General features: G+C 39.8%; 1 protein-coding gene across 2 annotated transcripts in view; it reads right to left on the reverse strand.

The window, feature by feature from the left end:
• dapk1 (death-associated protein kinase 1) overlaps nucleotides 1–24,367 on the reverse strand; it is a 64,347-nt gene that overhangs the window by 28,984 nt on the left and 10,996 nt on the right. For both annotated transcript variants that reach the window (XM_029510661.1, XM_029510659.1), the window contains 4 exons: nucleotides 9,627–9,848; nucleotides 5,091–5,229; nucleotides 1,325–1,454; nucleotides 129–177 (listed from right to left, as the gene is read on the reverse strand). In XM_029510661.1, the coding sequence (XP_029366521.1) occupies nucleotides 129–177; nucleotides 1,325–1,454; nucleotides 5,091–5,229; nucleotides 9,627–9,848 (540 nt within the window). The remainder of the gene's footprint in view (nucleotides 1–128; nucleotides 178–1,324; nucleotides 1,455–5,090; nucleotides 5,230–9,626; nucleotides 9,849–24,367) is intronic.

A 24,367-nucleotide genomic window follows, 5' to 3' on the forward strand; every position in this document is an offset into this window, starting at 1 on the left:
ATCTAACAGTGGATCCCATCTCATAATATTTTTCATTTTATTGTTGCACATAAATTTACTCCACAGCAGATGTCAGGGTCGTATGTATATACATAATGGACTTTATAGAACAGATTGAGTTTACTCACCACATGTCTGCCTCAAGGCCCAAAGGTTCATAGTTCACTACTTCTGGAGCTGTAAGACACATGCATAAAACAGTGGAAAATCATTATTCAGGTCAACACCGCATCGCACTCAAGCTTCACTTTTCATTTAATTAAAATATTTATTTTCCCTAACTAATTAACTTCTATCTTTTCTTTCTGTTGTCCCTTGATTTTACTTGATGATCAGACTAATTTCTCTCAAGATGTTTCATTAGCTGCTAATTTTAATGACATCTACAAGATCTATGGTCTTTTCTCTTACTTCTTCTGGTCACAGACCATCAGATAAGGAAACTTTCATTTCAGTACTTCCCTATGCAATTACACCAATGAATTACCAACTAAATAAACTTGACAAAACACATCCAATCAATTTAGCCCTACCATCGATTTTGAGGACTCAAAGATGGATACAGCGTCAGATAGCGATGAGGCTCCAAGTGATTTAGCTTGTATCTATTACATTTTACCTTTTGTTGCACCTGCAGAGTGTGTAGCATTGTGAACTATTGGCTGTTTGCAGTTTATCCATGGACCTACAGTCAACTACCACTGCATTACTGTGGTACTACTCCCATCTCTCACTCTGAAAACCTCCAGTGCACAATTACGAAACCACATGTTGGAAATGCAAAGGACTCAATTTACAATAACAATTAATTTACAATTAAATCCTTTTTTGTGCCTCGTGAATTTCTGGTTTATTTGTGTGTCAGCACCAACTATCCAGCTCATGATTTTGGTTTAATGCCACTTGATCTTTATTTAGACTATTTGACCATGGCTACCCCGCTGAACTGGGAACAGGCTCGGGTTTTGGCATGGATTACACTGGGAGTGGGCATTGGCATCAGACACGAGGGAAGCTGTGAGTGTTGGCGGCTGCTCCAGGCAAAGGGGTAGGCGAGGGGAGATGGGATAGAGCCAGTGATGTGTCTATGACTGTGTGTGTTTGTTGGCAAGAAGAAGCCATTCTGATAATTGCTAGTCTATTATCAGGTCTCTCCTTTTGTTCCTACGGCACCATTGGCACCTGTAACCTCTGGAATAAAGCCAGAGAAACAGGGAGGTGTAGTGCCTGTGTGCTTCAATAAATATAGGAGAGAAAGATGAAGACAAATTAGCTATGCATGATGTACACACAGAACACATCCGGACATAATTTGTGTACTGACCTACAAACTCTGGAGTTCCAAAAATGTTTTTAAAATCATTGCCAAAGTCGATCTTGTGGGCCAGGCCAAAGTCAATGATCTTGATGCGCGGGTGAGGCACTGAGCGGTTCAGCAGCATGATGTTCTCCGGCTAGAAAGAAAGAAAAAGAGAGAACAAAAAAAAAAAAAAAAGACATTATTATTATTATAATTTTTTTTTTTTTTCAAGAAAAATCTGTAACTTTTCTCTGCCACTAAAAGTGGTTTCTTACATGGTGATGACTAGACACTGCAGTAATTCACTGAGATGGTGCTGGCAGACTGCAGCTACCTTGTTAACTATGATAACTTAATTAGAATAAAAGCTACTTATGCTCACATTAGCAATGTTACAATAATTTAAGATGGCTCCATTTATGTGTAGGCAGTTTTTCACAGTTGCAGGTTTACGTGGAGCTCATTGAACAATTTTATATGTGGCTGCAAAAATAAATAAATTAATTAATTTATTAATTACTTACTATTATTTATTACTATTATTACTATTATTAATTACTTAAAATTTTTATTTCCATAGTTTTTTGTTGAGGTGACACCCAAAGCAGAAGGCAATACCATATCTCCTTATACCTTTATCTCCAAATGTATATATGCCCGTGCAGGCACGAGGGGAACATGCAAACTCCACACAGAAAAGTCCTGGGTCTGGAGTTCGAAACCAAAGCCTAGACAAAATGTGCTTTTTTGTTGCACTAATGTAGGACACAGACTGAGTGGAAACAACAGAACAAACAGCAGAGCAGTCTGTCAGGAAGGAGACTCATCAGCCATGGAAATCCCATGCAAAGCGGGAGTGAAACCCTCGTGAGGAAGTGAGAGAAAGGAAAGGACGGCAGAGATGCGCTGAAAGCAAAGCCAAACAACAGAAGCTGGACATTCCTCAGGACACAATGCTTCTTTTAGACCAAACCATCTTCCTTCCAAACTTCATCCAATCAGAATGACTATGAACTGAGCTTGAGGATCATCGTCTGGGAAGGAACAAGAACAGATTGGCAGTGGGCAGCAGGCAACGGGAGTCGATGAGAAAATCCAATCCAAGTCTGGTTCAGCTTGTTGGTTTTCTTCTCACTCTATAAACACTGACATGCTTATGCTTTTTGCTGGAATGAAGTGCGAAATGAAATGTAGGTTACAACAGGCCACTGTCTAAAACCTTCACACCTTAGGCAGTGTGATCATTTTTACTGCATGGAAAAACATGTTTCCCCATAGATCTCTTTGAGACATATTGAAAAACATAAAGGGTGACAGCATCAGCAGTAATTAGGCTATGAATAAAACAGTGATACAGGAGAAACATTAAAGCAACCTTTTCAAGTCTTCTCCACCCAAAGAACAGCTGACTTTAAATCCTTTTGGTTCTTCAGTTCAGACACAAATTGCATATAAATGATGACTGGTGATAAATCAGAAAGCATTAATCTGCCCCCTGCCCAGCAAATTAAACTCTTGAGCATAATGAGTCCCCTGAATGACAATATTACTGTCTCTGAGATTTGACCTTATACTGCTGACTCTAAAAGTGAGAGCTAATTGCATTTTTTTATTGAGTAAAAGACAGAAGATGTCAGATAAGTGAAACTTGAATTGTGTGCTTCCACCACATCACTGCTTTGTTGCAGTTTTGCCATAACTGCTGAGTCACATCTTGAGTTATGATTGGATGTTTTCTACTGCCACACTAACCTTCAACCTCTGGGCATTATTAAAATGACCAGAACTTCATGAGCTCACCATGACCTTGACCACCAAAAACTAAACATTTAATCATTGCATCTCAAGTGAACATTTCAACCAAATTTAAAAAAATCCCCCAAGACATTCCTGCATTAAATGAAAGTGATGGTCTGATGACCGCCTGATGACTCTGTTTGCTGCCAGCCAGAAAGGCATCAAAAGTCATTCACCAGCAAATTAAATCTAAATCTGAGCCACTGACTCCAAACAAAAGCAGCCAAGATCTAAAGTAGGATTTGTGGTGGTTGATAAACGCTCTTCGATTCATCAGAAGAGGGATAACTTTGACTTTAACTTTGATGTATGATTTATGATGACTGTTCTCAGTCTTGACCGGTCATCGTCATCAAGACGCCATGTGCACAGCTGTAAGTGAACAACTGGTCAGTGACATTGATTCAGGTTTAAGTAAACAATTCACATCTAGGTTTTCAATAACACAGGAGACATAAAGGCAGTGTTATGATGTGGAACGCTGTTCTGACCTTTACTCGCTTTCTCCCCTCAGGAGTTTGAAACTACCCACACTCCATAATAAAAAGGAGATGTAAAAAAACAGATTAGTCATTGTAATTAGCCTCAGATGTGTCGGCTGAAAAACATAGTTATAAAGCAGAACTGATATAAAAGGAGTAGTAGCAAGGTCGTCAGCTAATGCAAAAAATAATTAGATTTATTTACATATTACTGTGAATCCAGAGCTTTCAAACCTCATACTACTCTCAGGGGGCTGAACAACAGACAACAATATTAACTGTTGGGGTTTTAGCTTTCATTGTATGTGTGTGTGTGTGCGTGTGTGTGTGTTGGAAGTTCCTTGTCAAATAAATGGTTTAGAGGAAATTTTCAAACTGTGAAAAAGCCACTGTCCGCATCTCTTCAGTCCAAAGTATTTTTATGGTACAATTATCAGAAGAGTGAATCTTTCAATTTCTGCCTCGGCTCTCATTCTGACATTAACAAGTCTAATCAGTCGAAATGTTGTTGAAACAGTACAAATACAGGTACCTACTCTCCATCATCCTTAATGCCATGCTAAATGTTAGAATTGGTAATAATAGTACTGTATATCAGACTTCACAATAGACAGTTCTCGTAGTTAAGAAAACTGTATCCAGTATCTTCCTGTTGTGATGTCTGACATTCATATCAGTTCAAGTTTCACAAAGTTAAAGGATGTTCCAAAGACTTGTTTTCTGAGATTTTCCTCATTCACATGTTTCACAGCTGTGAGCAGCTTTCGCTCTGCTGACACATCACAGCTGTCGATTGAAGTTTATCAAGGGCAAAGTCCGTTTAGCTGCATCACTTCCACAGTCCTCGTGTTATTGACACTGACTCACTGTCACTTGAACACAACAGGGCCATTGTCAGTGTTACTGGGGACTGCTATGCTTTTCCCAACGTGGCAAATTAAAATATTCTGTATGTTGTGAAAAAGCCATAGTTTGAAGTAGTCATATCTATTACATTTTATCTTCCTCACTTTTTAAGTACACCTTCCCCTCTTAGGGGGGCTGCAACGATCAAACTGACACCTCAGATGGCTTGTTTTATCCATTCAACTGCCAAAAAGCCTTTCTTCACACAACACAAAGAAAAGAGCCAAATTCAGACATCTGTGAGACCAGAACCAGCAAACCTTTTCGTAGTTTTGGTTAGAAACATGAGCAGCACAATGAGCTGATTCAGAAAAGTTGCCAACAACTTATTTATTTCTGTTGATAAACTAACATTGTCTGTTCTGTCTACAACACGACTAATATTAAAAATGGCCGTATACTAAAACTATATACTGCTAATTCTGTGCTAACTGATTGATCAACATCATCATCTCTGTTTGTATTAGTATGTGTATGAAACTGAGATTGAAAGCAGACAAAATGGACAACATCCTTAAAACTTATCGTACTTCAGCTTAAAATACATGATGAACAAAGATATGTGACATTGTGACATCATACAGGGGTTTTGCTTTCTGCAGTACCTTAAGGTCAAAATGAGCGATTTGTTTGACGTGCAGGTAGTAGACTCCATCCAGGATCTGCTTGAGGAACTGGGTGGCCTCTTCTTCGCTCAGAGACTCCTTCTCTGCCAGGAAGTCGAAGAGCTCCCCGCCAGCCACACTGCACAAAAGAGACGAGAGCAGGAGAGAGCAGGAGAGGGAGAATTAAAACGTGAGATCTCTCAGATCAGAGCCAAATCCCTGCTTAACAGAGCTGAGCTGATGTAATCTAATCATCCTAATGCATTAGAACCCGACCAATTTACATGTTCCAAGCACATTTTAACCAGCACTGCTCTCAATAAAATACTTTACTTTGTGTTTAAATAATGAACACGCTCCATTAGCTATAACAAAGGGTAAGATGTGGGAAAAGCAATATGCCACTACTTACTATCTATCCATACAATTAAAATGATAGAGGCTGAATCATGAAAAACATGGACTTGTTCATTAAATGAACACTGTAAATAAAAATCAACATCATCGTGGTTAATTTAACTTTTTTCTTTGCATGTAACGATAACTTTTGTTTTGTTATCTCTGTTATTCAGTGGATTATTTCCACAATTACTGACAATTTGTCTATAAACTGTGAAAAAAATTGCAAAAAAAAGATAAAGGTTTCACCTCCTAAAATAGATTGGATATTTTAACATGCATGGGAGAGGCTGAAATTCAATTTATGCTTATGAAGGTTTTCATGCCAGATGATTCTTTTCAGATCAGAATTTAATTAGACTGCTTAAGTATTTCATATCAGCAACAGTGCTTCCTGATCATTACCAAGACATGAGCTTTCTATCAATGCAAACTTCTAAATGTCTGTTCAGAACCACTGTGTGATTCAGCAACTATTAAAACTGGTTATGATATTGACCAATGAAGATGTAGGAATAAGAAACAGAAAAGAAAGAGAGAGTGAGCAGAGGATTTATCACGGTCACGGCACGATGGCATGAGTGAAGCCCTGCAGCGAGGGAAGTGTGAAGAGAAGAGCACAGATAGCTATAATCACCGACATGCTTATCCCGTCTTGAGCATTCTTCCACACACACGTGTGTCCTGTAATATGTGTGCACAATTAAAGTGACCACTTTGCTGCAATTAAATGAAAAATGATTTGTATTTCAGTGATTAATCCTTCATAAAATCTACCTGCATTTCCTACTTTAATCTTTCTGCAGACATTGGAAGCTACAAATATGCACAAACACATATTGCACCATCCTTCAAGGAAGAAACAGCAGGAGCAGCTTCACAGCTGGGGCCTCCACCCCCACCATCCTGCAAAACACCCACTCTACACAAGGGATGTTTATTTCCTCATCTGCTTCAGTGGTTAACAGGGTGTAAACTGACATTTGTAAAAAGGAAAGAAGGTTTCTGCCCAAACATGTCACCACTGCCAGTTTTCATATAGAGGCCTGTCTGCATGCGGTGTGAAAGGTCAGTCATCATCATGGCTGTATTTACCCAGAGCTGGATGGGAGGATATGGAGGACAAAAGGAAACAACATGGATCCAAATATGTGACTTGTTGTTTTACCTGCCCATGGCTGTAAAAACGGAAAATGTGTTTCAACATCCTACTAGCTTGGGATACAATTTCAAATGTGTAAACTGGAGGACCACGAAGAGCAACTGATTACATGCTTATCAAAGACATATAATTTAAATGCTATCATCTCCAAACAGACACCATCTCCTCCGGTCTATGACCACTATTAAATTAAGCATTTGGCGCTCTATGAATTTAATGTTGCAACATTCATGGCACAAGCTTGGTGGTAACATCGAACATCGAACTCTGATAAAAACAGCCAGTGCTAACCAACATTAAAAGTCAGGCATGATGCATCTGAAGCAAAATTGCAAAATGCTGTTTAAGTCATGAAAAAAATGTCCAAACATCCATACCAGGTCAAGACATTTTCCAAACACACATACAAAAAAAAAGGAAAAAATACAGCTGCACCGCTATCAAACAATCCAATCCAGGGAGCTGCTGTTCTTTTTTTTTTTTTTTTTTGCAATTTCATTGTATACTTGGTAATGCAATGACAACAAAGTCCTATTCTATTTTTAGCATTTGATAAAGCCTCATGGTATGGTTTTACATTTTATCCCCTACCAGTGCCTGGCTTCACATGGCTTCCTTATGAGAAAATCTGAGCAAATGATGATGCCAGTGGCCTCGCAACCTTTACCAAGCTGAATTTAGGCTTTTTCAAATCCACATAGAATTCAATTCGCCTTTTGTGGAGATTCTGGTCACAGGATCATGGAAAGCAAAGCACACGAGACACTAAACAACCACAACCACAAAAATATGCAAAGCAACCAAAGACATATGATGCCTCAACTAATAAAGTAGTCTGTTGTCACATCATGCTGAGCTTCCCAGCAGCTGTCTCCTGACAGTAAGAAGTAATAACTACGGTTACCGTCTGTGGCAGGCAAGAAAACATTCAAGGTCTTTGGAAATGAAATTCAAGAGTTTTGAGGGTAATTTTTTGAGAGGAGTGAAATCAGAGCGGGGGCCCAATCCTTCTGGTAGAGGTTCACATAAACAAGTTTGGAAATATGTGTGCTTCATCATTCATGACGGACAAGCCAAGGAAATAATATTACAATTTCTCCACAGACAATAAAGAGCGGCCTTGATATTAGATTTCAGATAATTAAAGTGTTTCCTCTGAACCATCACCTGGGAGGCGTTTTATTTTGCCTGCTTTTATTTGGATCTCCCAGCAACACTGGCACTAAACCACATTTTTCCCCAAGACCTGCTTGCACACTGACTTATGCAACACTTCCTATACAAAACAGGCTTAAAACATCAGCAGTGGGAGCAAACTTGAGATACAGTGATACAGCGTGAGCCGAGGAGGTGTGAGACAGAGCAAAACAATTTTACAGGTTGGATGGCAGTAGGAAGAGAAGGCGAGATAATAGGCTGGACTTGTACAGGCTTAGAGGTCCAGGCTGATGAACAGACAGTGCTGACAAGATGTTTTTATCCTTAACACCCCACCCTCCCTGAGAACATGGCTGTATTAATTGTATCCACCCGCCCACAATTCCTCAGCTGTTACGAGCATCATTTCCCAACCAGCTACTTCTAAAAACTTTTGCAATCTTTGTATGAGGTGAGGAGATTCCTCACACAAATACATTTAAGAGACGTTGAGCAAAATATCTGCTTTGTAGCGTTGAGACTGAAACTGTCATATCTCCACTTCTTCTGCTTATGCAAAGACAAAATATTCTGATTAACCTCAAAAGATTGTTGATGGATCCTCCATAATGGGTTGATTGATAAGAGTTTGAGCTGGGAGTTTACCAACCAGTGACATCATCCTGCTCTTAAGCAACTGTGTTGATCTGGACTGATCTAGCTCCTCTGACACACAGCTTTAAGATTCAAACATGCCATTTAGTTTCATTTAGCTCCACGCATCTGTAAATTCATGGGTAATATATATTAAATTCAGTTGGTGAAGTGTCTCGTTCACCAACATGCTCATAAGCCACAGCTCTCCACAATAACACAGTATTGATATGATGTAATTATCAATAATCAGACTGGCCTTGTGAATAAAGTGCACTGTATTGTTACACTGATGCATTTGTCTGATGACAAATTTTTGTATCCTAGCAGATGCCAGCCATATTTACATGACTTGATGCAAATATAACCTGTTTTTAGGACTATGGAAACAAGTTATACTGCAGGATGTCACAGTGCCATGTTATCATTTATTAAGCACATGATCATTTCTCTTCTAGAAACGTCATTAAATCTTCTTATTAATGTTGCATAAGTTCTCTAGTATACTGGTCTGTTTGAGGTTAATAAAACTTACAGAGAGGCTACTTTTATCAACCCTTCAAGACATTAACATTTTATTTTTATTGTGGTGATCTTCTCTCCCACTTAACTACACTGAGCTGGAAATGAGCCACAAACTTATTGTACTGACACACACTTCACTGTCGTCCTGGAGAGGTTTTGTGTTTATTATCTTTTCGGTGCCATTCTGTCGTATGTGATCAACTGTCAGGAATGTTGTTGGGCAACATTACACTCATCACTGTTGGCAGTAAGGAGATCTATCCTTTGAGGCGTAGTTGCCTGTCACACCTGTTTGTTCTGATTAAATGTGTTAGCAGGGCATTGGCAGTGTATACATTAATGATCTCACAGTGTAAACTGGAATTTGAATGAAATCAACACCTCTTTTGCTTTCACTCAAACAGTGTTCATATAATGTTCTCTTTATTTTAGACTTTAACACATTCCAGACCAGAACATCATACTTTACTGCCTAATGTGTCGCTAGATATTTAGGTGGAGTTTTTCACAGTTAACAAGTGTTATTGGTATTTTTCAAAACCTTTTCCTCCAAAATCTTTGAATTTTTAAGATTACCTCTTGTAAGGTTACATATCCAATTCTATAACAAAACCCTCTGTTTGTCAATGTGGTGAGTAAGAAGACAAGAGAGCACTCACAGTTCCAGGATCAGGATGACCTCTGCCTTATTTTCAAAGACTTCATGCAGAGTGATGATATTTGGGTGTTGGATCTCCTTCAGGATGTTCACCTCGCGCTCTATGTCTTCCCTTGTCACCCCTCGCCGACTTGATTTGCTGCGCCGCTTCTTGATGAATTTGGCGGCGTACTCCACACCCGTGCTCCTGTGCCGACATCTTCTGACCACAGCGAACTGACCACTGGTAAGAAGAGGACAGGCCATTAGCAAATCATGCAGCCTACACAGATCATTTATCTGATCCATGCAAAAGTGGTGGTCAAAGTTACGTTTGTTGGAACCTTTTGAGTTGTGGCTCAGTAGTGGGTGTTTCTCCCCAGCTGCTTTTACATTACATTTGCGTTTTGACCATATAGATATGAGAGATCTTCGCTGAGAAACAGACTTATTGCGTCATTAATATCAGTTTGATTCTGACAAACATGCATATGTCTGAGCCAAAGGAGTGGATGGGACAATAAGACACTGAAACTGTTGATCAGAAGACGCTTAACTAGATAACTAGCCAATGAATCAAGGCCATCTGCAAAAAGAAATGGCTAAAGTTGGCTTCAGATCCAACTTAGAGCCAGCACCATGTCTAGGTCTTCAATCCCCAAACCTGTCTCTGTTTTACAAAATGAGAAGAGACCCTGAATCACGATCTGTAGCAGAGTATTAGTGCTTTCCTGCACCTGTGGTCACCATCAGTGACCTTTCATCATCAGTTTGACAGCAGTGTGTAAATTACAGCGATCTAGCACAGCTCTCACTGTCACTGAGACACTGATAAGAATCACAGCTTAGCCCAACATCAACACAGCTGCCGGGCACCCAGGCAGTAATCCCAAAGCCTGCACATCACACGAGACAGAGCTTCATATTCAACACAAAAAAGTTATAGTCATCATTTCATGTCACATTACCGTAACATCTACGTTTTTTATGATGAGTTGGCCACAGAAATACCTGCATTTGCAGTTTCATCATAAAAACATAGTTCAAAGAAATTTTGAAAGGCTTCAAAATGTCTGAATTAAACAAAATGTGATGATCTTAATTGAGATATTTGTTGGACTCATTATGTCCACGTATGAACAATACAGGAGCGGTTATGGAACTTCCACTATAATGTTGCCATCATTTGTCACTGAGTGCTGCTGTCTGACTGGATAACTCTTATTCCACTGTCACACCACCAAAACATTGCCAGCAAATCCACTCGCACAAGCAAGGACACTTGGCCGAGGGCTGTTAACGCCTCCGCCAATTGTGCATCCTCACGGCCCTGGCAATCACGAAGCACTTAGTGTACCAAACACCCACAGAGGGAGGAAGAGAGTGAGGGAGTAGGGGGTGAGAGAAAGAAGAGTGAGCGGAAGCGAGAGTGAGTCCCACATGCTGTCAAAATTTATTTATTTTTTATTCTATGGCCAGCTTTTCACGCAGATTCATAGCTGCAAAAAAGCTATCTGGCACAGGCTTCTGTCTTCATACAAAGGAGAAAAAAAGCCACGGCAAAGAGAGAGCCCTGCGTTGTCATCTGACTCCCACAGCCCTGCCAAGACTACTGCACAGTTGTCAGGAAGCAGTTTAGTAATTTAGCTATACGTTTCCCGCTCTAATCCTCTCCTTACAATGCGTCTCCAAATATTTGATGAGTAAATGTGGGATCCAGGCTAGAATACATCCAGCTGTAGAGGAGCTTTAAAGTAGAAAAAAGAAACGAGGCAACTGCAAACTCCCTTAGGAAGTATCTGTAGCAAAAATGTCACCCTATTCTGACCCATCAGTGTAGCGTACCCCGTGGGCTGCTCAGTGGTGTCTGGAGTCATGTCAACATTCATTTGGAGGAAAGGTGACATCAATGTTTGACTCTGTAGTCATACAGATGATGTGACCCAGGCACCACAAAATGTTTAATTGAAGAATCTGTGGAAAATAGTTGCTGCTGGAAGCTCTATGTTGCAGTGACTATTTGTTTGTCGACTTCAGCTTTTATTAGTATCAAAATAGATAAAGTCAAAAGGCGGTCTCAGAGTTTTACAGTCTTCAAAACTGGCCAATGCGACACATGCCATTTGGTCTCTCTTAGTAAATTTCCTCAAAAGTCAACACAGTAAAGATCGTTGATAATTCATTGATGATGTTAATTTGCATGTATCTGCTGTCCCAAGTTGACCTTTACGCAAAGGCACTGTGCAAATTTTTCTCACCTCTATGAGTGAATCCATTGATTGCATCAAATTCCACTTCATCCCACTTTTATAAATGTGGCCAAGACACCACACAGGCTAGAGCTTGATTATGTTGCGTCTGAGTAGCTCCATGATCATTTATTTTGTCTTCCAACAAAATCACCAAGAATGCAACGATTGCAAAACACTATTGACCAAGATTACCAACAGTATAAAGGTCTGTTCATCAAATCTGTTTCTCATCATTGTATTTACAAGAAAGAGCTTGAAATGTGCTGTCTGGCCAGCAGCACTTCTTCAGAGCAGACAGGAGGCTTCATTGAGTCAGAAAGTGGTGAGACAGACCAGTGCTAGCTGGTTAGTATGCTAGAAAGACAAGAGCTAACATTTACTACGTATGACACTGGAGACAACAGTTGGTGAGAGCAGGGAAGAAGGCTGATGCTGAACTCACAACATTGATTCAAGTTCAGATTTCACCTGTAACATTACAAATACGATCACTGTATTGGTCCGCTTTGAAAACACCTTATTATCACGGCTGGCAGGCCCTAACTTTAGAGGATTATTACCATATTCACTGGCATTTGTGTGGACTGAACAATGGGCAAAAAAATGTAATGAAAGAACAGCCTGCAAATAATTAAGATACCAAATGTTTTAAATGAAAATCAATAAAAACCAAGACGTGCAAGTGAATAATCTGATTCTGGCAATTGTAAAAGTGTTTGGTAACAAACTGAACTGCAGTGAAGCCAAAAAGAATGATGTCTCTTTAAGGGAAGTGACTTGTCCTGCAACTGAGCCGCAGACACAAAGCAGACAATGTGAAGAGGAAGAAAAAGCCAAGGATGAGGGCTTTCTCATGCTAATCACACTTCCATCCCCCTGTTTCACACTCAGGCCTCCTTCGCTTAGACACAAGACACAGACATCAGTATTTGATTGACAAAAGAAAGAATACACTGTGTGCGTGCGATTGTATGCGCCAACACACACTTAAACACAGGACATCTGCTACACATATGCCTGAATAGGTGACGCCTTGGACCAACCTTTGAGTGCTGTCGTACCTCAAAGGATTTTCACTGTAGCTGCAAATATAGACTTTGATGGTGGCAAGAGCGATTATGACTAAACTGTTGTGACAAATTTAGAATGCTTCTTTCAGACAAACAGACATTCAGGTATATACTGTTGAGTTCAACAGCTGAACACATAATAACTTCATGTGCCAACTGCTGAAACTGGAAAAGGAGTAAAGTCTGACAAAGTGAAAGGCCAACAGTAAAAAAAGTATATATATTAAAAAGCGGAGCCTCAAAATAGCAAGCAGCTATCCTTCAACTTGCCCTCGTGTTGTCTACTGTTGTGAATGAGGAAGAAAAACACAACTGATTTCCTGTACTGGATGCTGCACCATCTGTTCAGTTCTGGACACATCCTGTGGCCCTCTTCACTTGTAAAGTCAATGTGCCACTGAGTTGATTTTATTGTCCAGTGAGCTGCTTTAGGGACACAAAATACACAGGAACTTAATGTAGAGTGTATCAGTGCTGATACCAATACATTGACTCCAATGCTTTTTTTTTTTTTTTCATCAAGTCCTGTTTAATAAAATATTAAATAAAATTATGATATGCATAAAAGGTACTCTTATTTTATCCTTTTTAAACTGTGATGTTTTTACACACATGTAAATAAACAGCCAATCCCCAGTATTATTCCATCCTGATCTCTGTTATTGGCTTACTGGCACTGATTTACTCAATTACTTCTTGGCTATCAAACATTTGTGTTTAATGGTGATATCAGATGATATCAGACTAATTTGTTAGGTCCATAAAAGTTTAATACCCATCTCTTGATGTTTCACAGTGTGTTTGGATTAAGTGATAACACTAAAAAAGATCATATTTTGCGCAAAACAAGTCCAACACACAAATATTCAGCATATAGATAATTCTTCATGTTCCAAAGAATTGTACTGTTTCAGACACTTTAAAATATTGAGTGCTCTTAAACCACCTGAGTTAAATGGACAGCTAGAGCTTTATGCAATACACACCCACCCAAAAACACACAACACACTGAATAGTGCAGCATTTAACTGAGCAGCTACATAACAATAACAATTTTAGTTTTTGAATTGTAAAAGGTACCTTGATAGACATTTGATACATATTTGTTGTTATATTTGTTGTATACCTAAATGCTTAATTTTAGACTGTTGCAGCGTATTTTGAAAGGAATCAAAAATATGAAAGGGGAAAGACAAACTATTGTGCGCTGGGGAAGTAAAATGACTCTATTATTACATGCAGCATTATGTTAAAGCACCTGCATGGTATCATGTTTTGCAGACCACCACAAAGACTGGCAGTAAATCTCAACAGTGACTCTGGGGGATTCCTTCATGGAAGAGGAAGCTAAATAACTACCACATCTCTTGAGTTGGGTAACGTGCAGATTTAGTCTCAGATTTAGCACTGTGTTGACAAGTTGAGCTAAAGCAATCATGGGGCAGACTTTAAAAACTGAGGTGGCGTTGGGAGACTTTGAACTAATCTAGATAGCGAAATCTAATTCATCCCTCAAAACCAACATGAAACTGTACATGAGCAAGGCTTTGTAGCTGTTCACTAGTCAAGTGTAAAACTGTATGTATCAGAGCAGCAAAATTATACACAGAACATTTTTGACAGTTTTCAAAGGCTGAAAGTCGACATTTTGATGGTGTGACAGAATACAATAAAGTGTGTCATGTGGATTTGACAGCCCATAACAACCCTACAGATGTTTATAACACACCTCGTCTTTACTGAGCTAGAAAGACAAAAAGATTCAACTACAGCAAGTAAATCTATTTAAAACTATAGGAAATGGGATCATTAATTCATCATCAGCTGCTAAGTAGTGATTAAGTGTCCAGAAATGCAGTGGTTAAAGGAAGATGAAAGAAAATGGTGGCAAATCATTTAATGAAACAAAACTATGAACATGGAAAAATTACTATCATCAGATTTGAGGATGGACACGACACAAATATCAACAGCGCTAAAAGGTGCATAAGGGGGGAAAAAACACCATGAGTTTGTGGGAAACAGACTCAAATTCCACACTTCTGTTATTGCCAAAGCTGTGTCCACATAAAGGGAGAGAGGAAAGTGAGCCCACCCTTCGTTAACAACACCAGCTGCACACACATACAAACAAGGGGAAAATGGCAGTGTTTCAACAGAGCTCTCTGTCCTTAGTGAGGTAGTAGAGGGAAACGAAAAACCCAACGCTGGCTCAAAAACCAAATACCTTTCCCCGGTAGATTCTCTTTCTGTGAACTGAGACTTAGCACTAAAGGATCAAGTTAAGAGCTATTTAATGTGGTGGATTCCCCGAGTTTGATGGACCATTTACGTTTACCTGCTAGCAAGGGCGGGGGGCTAGCAAGGGAATCCCTCTTATCCTCCAAAGATGTGCAGGGAGAGCACCGACTTGCACGAATGCTGCTGAATAAGCACAAAGATGGGCCAGAAATAATGTGCAGGCAGACAACGAAAAAAACAAAAAACAAAACAAAACATTCCTGGGAATCACTGACAAACTGAGGCACAGACGCTGGTTTTCAAGAGCAGCTCTCCCCCACAACTCGGCCCAGCGCAAAACCCCAGATAGTCTGCAGGATCACATTGCTCAATTCCCTTTGTTGTGCTTAAAGTACAGAAAAGGCTTAGTGGGCGTCCCACTACTGGCCTACTTGTTTCTCTAAAGCAACTGGAGGGGAGGGGATGATAACGAAAGAAGATGGTTGGGAAAGGAGAGGAGAGGTTTGTGTGTGTCAATCAGAATTGTGTGACAATGCCTTGGAAAGCTTCACATTACTTAACGCCGCAGGCTGGAGAAGGTTTATCTGAGGAAATATACTGTGATGGTTAACAGATTTATTGCTACATGCTCATCTTTACTCTCGATACAGCCGGTCTATAGAACGGGGACAGTTCCACATTCATCGACTGTTATCCCAGGTTTACTACATGCAGTGCCACCTGATGAATGCAAAGATGTGCAAGGATAAGTTTCATACACCAAATGCAAATTAACAAACACTCCTAGAGCTGCTTCTTAAAAACATACCCCGTCCATTTACAGCCAAATAGCCAGGCAGAGCAAAGGCTGCCAATCTGACTGTATAGCTGCTAAACGAACATCTGTGATATTTTAAAAACCAAACTACTGTTCATCAAAACATCAACATGAATCCTTTGTTTGAGTACATTACAATTTTTTGATTTGTTAAAATAGGTTGGTATGGAGCAAGTGTTCTTTACTGACAGCAAAATTCTTGAAAAATGTCATACGTGAGCTGAGGTCTCTCACATTAACTCCTATTACTGGCTGGGACAAAAAGTTCTTGTCTTAAATTCTCTTGAAAGCGCTACAGCCTAGAAACAAAATGGAAACGGGATGAACAACAAGTGAAAGTACCAATCACTGGAGACTAGTGAGCTGTCAAAATGGACTGCAGACTCGACTGAGTGAAAAGCTGCTGCTCTGATTGGGAGACTGGCCTTGATGAGATCAGGCGACACTGGCTTCAAACATGTTCAATGATAATGAGCAACACAACAGCCTTGTAAACGAAGGTAAGCCAAGTAAGAGTGGGCAGGATGGGGAATACATTGGATGGGAACGAGACAGCACAATACGCACAAGACAACACAATGTGTCACCAATGTGCAAGTGCAGTGACAAATCAGTCTGGAATGAATAAGGAGATGTAAATGTTTCTGATATATCACATGTATTATTTGTTTGGGTTTTTGCAGTGTAACTCACCAGGACTAAAACAGCCACACCCAAAAGCAGAAGCAGCTGCAGCTGTTTCCGTCTGTAATAACTACTTCAAGATAAAACAATGTCGAGGAAAAGGGGAGGTGCAAACAAAATGGCACAATGTATTATGAAAAATATTGAGTTATGTACCGATTAAGAGTTCATTTAGAAGTCACTTGAGAAGAGACATGCTTCTCTTCGGAGTTGGAACTCTAAAACAGTGCAATCACAACACATCTGCCATATCAACTTAAAAGGAGATCATGTGTCAGTGTTGTGTTTCTTGGTTTAGTCTTGGGGGCTTGTACGCAGACCAGAAGGCCGAGCTACAGAATTGGGTTGGGAAGCAATCTGGTTCAAATGCAGTGACAACACAGGAGGTTAAAGGTCATGATCTGTCTTCCATGTTCTTCCAATGTATTGTGGGGTTATATTGAGTACCGAGGAAACTTTTAGGCTAACTGAATTAAACCGATTCTGCTTCAGATGCTTTCTCTTCAGTCAACCTGAGAACCACATTAACGTGTCACATGAACCTGATAATAAGCACTTGTTTTTGCTATTAAAGACCGATGAATCTGTAAGTGATTACAGCAGGTACATGTGCATTAACCTTTTATTGGTTTCATGCACTTTTTATACCAGTTTTGTTTGGGCAGTTGAGTTTCTGATTGATATGCGCAACACATCTGCACATAATGGCAAATGAATTCAGCAGGCCACACAAGATACAGACAAAATGAAATGAAAATTATTATTTATGCGATTAGATCAGTGTAACCAATGCATTTTTAGTTTCATAAGCAGACATGGGCTTGTGTTGAGGCAGCAGCATTTCCAGAGATAGAGGTGATAGCAATCTCAGTCTGAGGCTCAAGTTGTCAGCACAGGGTGTCTGGCACAGCTTGGGCTGACAGCGCACGCACACACACACACACACACACACACACACACAAAATACAACACAATACCTCTCACTACCTGCCTGGGAAATCAATTCTAGAAAATGGTCCCACTGATTTCAGGATATCAGAGGCAGGTGTCTGTATGCACCTCCAGTCCTGATACTAAAATACAGAGAACACGTGTTGTTTCATCAATAGAAGTATTTTCCCTCCAATCACACCGTCTTCGACCAAGACCACTCTAAGACCAGGTTTATGGCTGTCTGGACAGCATTAGATGTAAATCACTACAGAATGGTCTAATATGCACGTAATCTCAGGGAGACTGAGCAGGAAAAGGAAAATGTGACGCTCAATCTTCTAATCTTTGGCCTCAATCCTACCATAATCCATCCATACATTACAGCCTCATAAATACAGCAGAGCCTTCACTTACAGGAATATAATGTATCATACATCATGATCTTTTCAGGCTACTGTACCCAGACATCCCACATATTTACTCCTCATAGAATATAATGATGGATTCCAAGCTGTACTTGCAATCGCCCCCCATACACAGACAGACAGACACACACACACTTATAGCAACTGGCAAATCAGAACCATCACATCAACGCTGTTTCAAAGCAATAAAGTAACTCTGCCAGCAGCTACATAACAGTTCAGCTGTCATTTAATCAATTGGAGTTGAGTCATTGCTGGCTCTTCTGCAGGACATACATCAAACAAGCGTGCAGCAACAGTTTGGTGTTGCTGGCTGCTGACTGACCACCCTGACCAAAAGTTCTCCATTTCATATCCCCTCTGCATCACATGAAAGTCCTGATCAACAAGTGCAGCAGTGAAATTTCTTGCAAATATGAGACACTGTGGAAAATCATACCAGATAATGGAAACAATCAGGACGTCATATTATGACAAGTGAGCCACTTCCAAGAGGAGGAGGAGGAGGAGGAAAAGTATATCTGCTGATAAAAGACTTTGATTTAAAGCTCCAGGTAAAAGCAATGACAAGGAACATCATCCAACTATAATAGCATCACATTTAGAGACTTTAAGGGCATTAAGGCACATTAAAATCTGATTGTAATCAGCATTTTAAAAACCTAATACAGGTCGATTGATATTTCCGTCCCAGTATTTTTATTTATTTTTAACGGAAATGGATCCAGCCAAGGAACCTTATCAATAAGGGCATTTTATTTTATTTCTTGATTAATGTTGGACCTTCAAATTGCTTATTTTATAAAATGGCTGTAGGATTGTGGGTGTGAATGTGCGAGTGGATTGTTCTTGTTCAACAACTTTTAAGAAAAGAAAATAATATTTTGTGAATTGCCTGTAACTGAGGGCAAAGCGTTCATCTCTGTGGCTTTTTGAGTGCATTATATTAAAAGATGCAGATGGAAAAAAATGATTAAATACACCTATAATTGTGAAGGCAGCCTCATCAGTCTTCTCATATATGATTTTGCTTTCATGGAAAAGAGACAGTGCCCTGTTGCTGTCGCGGCCAATACTACATTGTGTATCGTCTCTCTCCCACTCCTGCCAGCCAGCTATTGATTGGCTCTCTGCACTACTACTGTGAAATAGGAGAGGGTGCTGAAAAGCTGAAAAGTGTTAAACACAATAGCAGGCATGCTCGCGGAGCTCCAGCAAGGCACATACCTCTCGCACAAAGACTCTCTGTCAAATGTGATACTGATGCACATGGACTGATGGAGGACGGCACACAAATGGGAAGATAATGAGTGTGATCTCACCTTCCGTTTGTTCTCCTCTGGTGTGAAGCACAGATGAAATTTGCTTCGTTGCATTTTTTGTCCTCTATTTGGTTCATTTGATTTTATGCTTCCCAGTTGCAAAGCAAAACAAATACCAAATGCCATATAATATGAACTCAAACCTCAAAGGAAAATTAGGCTCCTGACACTAAAGATTGTGTATATTTGATATGATTCTTAACAGTAATAAAACTAATGGTGTTTAACAGTATTCGTCAGAATATTTACAACTTAATGACACAGAACAACATCTGTCTCGCTGTTGTCTCTGTTTTCTGCATCCCAGTGTAGCTATCGCTGTAATAATCTGTGCAAATACCCCAAATCTACGCTGCTGCTTCAAATCTGCCTGTGAAATATATCTCCGCTCTAATGTCTGACATACTTTCTGGAGACAGTGCATTGAAAAGAATTTGACGTTATTAAACACAGGTCCACCATTCGGATCAGGTAACACAGCCATCTGATAAAAGTGACGTGCCGTAATCTGGCAATCTTGACTGTCATCCCTGTCAGCTTTGTGACAAAGCAGCTTTTATGCAGCCCAGTGACTGGTTGATCAGCGTGACAGACAGCAGTAGAGAGCAGCAGGACTGTCACGTGTCTCTATAGGATCATATTATAATACATCAGACCCTGGCTATGGGAGTGGAATACACATTGTGTGACTGTTTTGTGCGTTCGGCCTCAGACCTCAAAACACTGCAAATTAAGTGAATTCAGAAAACATCATCAATTTGACAATAAATCCCTCAAATATTAACAAACCCAGTAAACACACAAACAGGCAGTAAATGTTCACAACACAAGCTAATATACAAAAAACACAAAAAGTCAATGTGTCATGATGCCGTAGAGTCCCATTTCAGGGGCCACATCCTTATGAGCATATGGTCTACAAAGGTATGATTCTTTTCAGCCATCGCAAGAAGGCCATACTGAAGCTCTTTGGTTGCAGTAGGTTGAGGTCCCAGGGTCACCTTAGTTTTGTCCCATAATAACTTCCTGCAGTAGTTAAAAAGTTCAAGCAAAGGCATCTAATATATGGGTTTTATTTATTTATTTGTTGTTTTTTTTTTTTTGCAACTTCATTGTTACTTATTGGCATGCTGGATGGTTTCGTGGCGTGAAGCACAGAAAGTGTAAATATGATTAAATTAAATGGGCCTACACTGTATGAAGGTTTCACACACTCCAGACAATGTGAGAATCCTGGGTGCAATGAACCGTTTTAAGGCTCATTATTACATACTACAAGTTTAACAAATAACGGGACAAAACCACTCCGGAAGTGAAACAGTGATGAGTGCGCTCCCTTTCTTTCAACTAGCATTTAAGAAACTGAGGGCATTTAGTCCATTAGCTGTTCATTATTTTCTTGTCTTTTCACATTGCTATAACACAGCAGCTGCCATGTTTGATGGATTTCACTGGTTTGCAAAGAGTTAGATGAAAATGGACATACCTTTAAACCTTAAGTGAGCTTTGGAGCATTTGGCTTTTCAAATGAGAGATTAATATTTCATAGGGAATAAAATCATCTTTGCTAACTGCTGCCAAATTGCTGCTTGGCACTGGAGAGAGGAAAAACTCGAGAGAGCTTGAGAGTGAGAGAAAGAAAGCAGTACGACTGTGAGAGTGGGTAGTCTCATTCCCGATGAAGGTTTGAAGCAGCTAAACAACAACAGGATTTTCACCAAAAATATAACAGAATGAGAATTTGGGTCATGCTTATTTTCCATCCACATCTCCACATAAAAGGAAGGGAGCTAGCGGCTTTTGCTTTTGTGTGTGGTGTCCCTTGCCTGGTTACTAAAATTACAGTCCTGCTTCTCTAGTTAATTAAATTGTCCTTGGCTCATGAGGGATGAATAAAGTCTCAGGGCACTGCACACCATCTTCTGTGAGTGTCCACATCCGCCACATCAGTCTGCCCTTTGGAGCTGGAGTTGACACAGCTCCAAGCACTTCCTCTACTTTTAACACTTGCTGACTGTTTATTTTCTGGAGGAAATGTAAGTAAAGACAACAGAGAAGATAAAAAACAGAAGGGAAACTTCAATCTGCTGACAAATTATAAAAGGTTATCCACTGATTCTGGGCCATCAAAGCAGGGCAAGACTGCAACAATGCTTAGTTTACATCATAAATATTATTCAACATTCATTACCTTAAGCTTCTCTCTCATGAGAATTTGCTTCTTCTCTTTGTCTATAAAGTGAATATATTTGGGTTGTAGGCATCTAGTTGGACAAAATGAGAAGATTAGGATATTGTTAAAGATTAAGTAATAAGTAAATTGATTAGGCAATACTAAAAATAACCATTAAAAGGTTTGTAATTGTTAGTTAAGACCAGGGTATTGCACATTTCTCACACATTTAACCATTAACATACTGTAGACGGATATTCATGATTATTACTAGAGGCTTTTGGCTAGTTTTTAATAGTCCATTCAGCCAACACTGAAAGTGTTTGTATTGTGTTTAGTGTAGTTTCAAGACCAAACAATTGATACATAATTGTTTTGTAGCAATGAATCAATATTGTGGTTCCAGTGTATTTTTATCTTGTGGAAATTGTAATCTCATATCAAAACATTAGGCCAAACTACCACAAGAACGATGGACACAGAAGTTCACAAAGTCCACATATGAAACCAAGCACAAGCAAAGAGAACTTCTTGTGCAGATGTGGGGGCAGCTAAGACGGATTAGTCAAGTCGCCCCTTTATTCTGGTTCCACAAGATGGATTTTTGTTGATTTCATTCACCTTGTATACCAGTTTTGTTTGTTTCTACGGCCAGTTGAGTCCCATGAATGTCAGCCTCCACTACCTGTGAAGTTCAACCAAAATGCCAGAAAAGCCAAGGGGACGCTTACAGAAACACAGCAAGCGCAGCCTCCTTCGCGGTTTCCCGCTATCCGATATGATTCAGTGCGAAAACTCCCCAGTGAGGCCAAGCTTTTCATTAGCACGGAGTGAAGTGTGGGAGGACGCCTCAGAGTGCTCCCTGCCCACTCAGCTGTGGTGTGGGCCACAAACTGCACCAGCAGAAAAACATTATGCAACCACCATGACACTGTGTACAGCGGAAGGGTAACCACAGCAACAGGATTCAGAGACTGAGCCGAGGAACCAGCGCTGCTTGGAGGAAGGAAGAGTGTGGTAGATAATCCTGGGTGGGTGTCAGAGTGTGTTTGATTGTGAGTGCACAGATATGGATTTTGTCAGGATGTCCTGATGGAGCTTTTTCTCACCTTAACCCATTTTTAATAAGGGCAAGTTCAGACAACACCATGAGACCTCAACTATTCTACATCAGTGCTCAAGGGAAATAAAAACTATACAATTAAATACTTAGGAGCATTACTTGATTAATAGTGTCTTAGTCAACACCCAGGTAGGTGATTTAGTAAAACTAGGCATAAAGTAGCAGCCCCAGGCTGAGGCCAAACGGCTTATCCATCAGGGTAATGGTGGAGCTCTGAAAGCTCTGGTTGGGGACCAGAGCTTCTTGCTGTGTCGTAGTAGTGCTAACCACCGCAACACTGTGCTGCTTAATTTTTTTTAATAAATAACAGTTAATAGTTTCCATCCAGTCAAATGTCTGTGCATTCCATTTTGCTTAGTTTAAGATAAACATACAGTTTATTTGAGGGCTTTTTTGCCTTTATTTTATCTACAGGACATAATTGGTAGTAAATGAGGGCAAAGTCTCCGGGTAGTCTTGATCCAGGGGACATCAGCATCTTAACTCTCTGTTCCAGTAGGACAACACCAGCTCTAAAATGGCTGCAGCTCTCTATTACGTCAGCTCTTCACAGGTGTTTCGACTTTTTCCCCATTCACAGCTGTTTTACAGGAGAACGAAGTCACATACACAGGCAGTCAGCCTTCAGAAACCATAAGTGACAGCACTGACAGACAGATTACTGACAGGAAGCTAAATGAGAGGCAGGCAGTGTTTGCCCTTGTCTAGAAGCCACAGTGAAAAGCTATTCAATGTGTCAAAGGAATGTCATTTACCTCCCACTACCCCGAGGTTTAAAGCAGCACAAACAAAGGATACATTGTGCTTAAAGGTAAAGAGGGGTGAAAGATTCCCCTCACCATCCTCAGAGTTGTTATGATCTACAGCCTCAAAAGCAGCCTTCTCAAATAGTTTCAATGTTGATTCAGAGACAACTCCTGAAAACAGGATTTAATCCAGTATAAAATCTAAACAGATTTGTCATAATAGGTTTGGAGTGAAACTGACAGATAATCATGTGGTATCCTCTACATGTCGCCAGTGAACTCCTAAAGAATCAATTAATCATACAGAGATAATTAGGACAGCCTGATTAAAAAAATATCAACTGGGAAACAATGGAATAAGCTAATGATCCAAAACTCTCATCCAAATTTACTGCAAGTTTTTAAATAGGTCATAATTTATGCTCATCTTCTGTAAATACAGCCAATAACGTGCCATGCATCTCCGAGGTTTAATATTATCTCAAAATTACACTCTTGTATGGTGAAAAAGCCTCAAAAGGCACAAAAATTCATCAGGAATTCATATTATATGCTTGTATGATTGATGACAACCACTTTAAACAGATGGTGGAGCACATCACTGAAGAATTCACACACTGTTGACAATGATACAACTGAGTGCTATCACACTGTCGCCCTTCTGCATATCTAGAGGACACTAACTTGCCTTATTTTCAGTTAGGTTACCATGGTCACCACACATTGAAAATCTTTTGAGGTTTTAAAGTTATTCATCACTGTAAGAAAAATATATCAGAAGTTTTTAGCAGAGTTGGTTCCTCAAAGTCACTCCTAACCCTAACCCCAACCCAAATCTGAGGCAGAAACTGTGCTGGTAATTTATTTCAATGGAGTTTACAAATTACTTATTTCTGCGTAAACATTTGAACAGAAACTTTGCCTTGTTAAACTTTTGATTAAATATAGGGTTATATATATTATTATTATATAAATAT

The sequence above is a fragment of the Echeneis naucrates genome, chromosome 9 (genome assembly GCF_900963305.1).
Source record: "Echeneis naucrates chromosome 9, fEcheNa1.1, whole genome shotgun sequence".
Lineage (NCBI taxonomy): Eukaryota > Metazoa > Chordata > Actinopteri > Carangiformes > Echeneidae > Echeneis > Echeneis naucrates.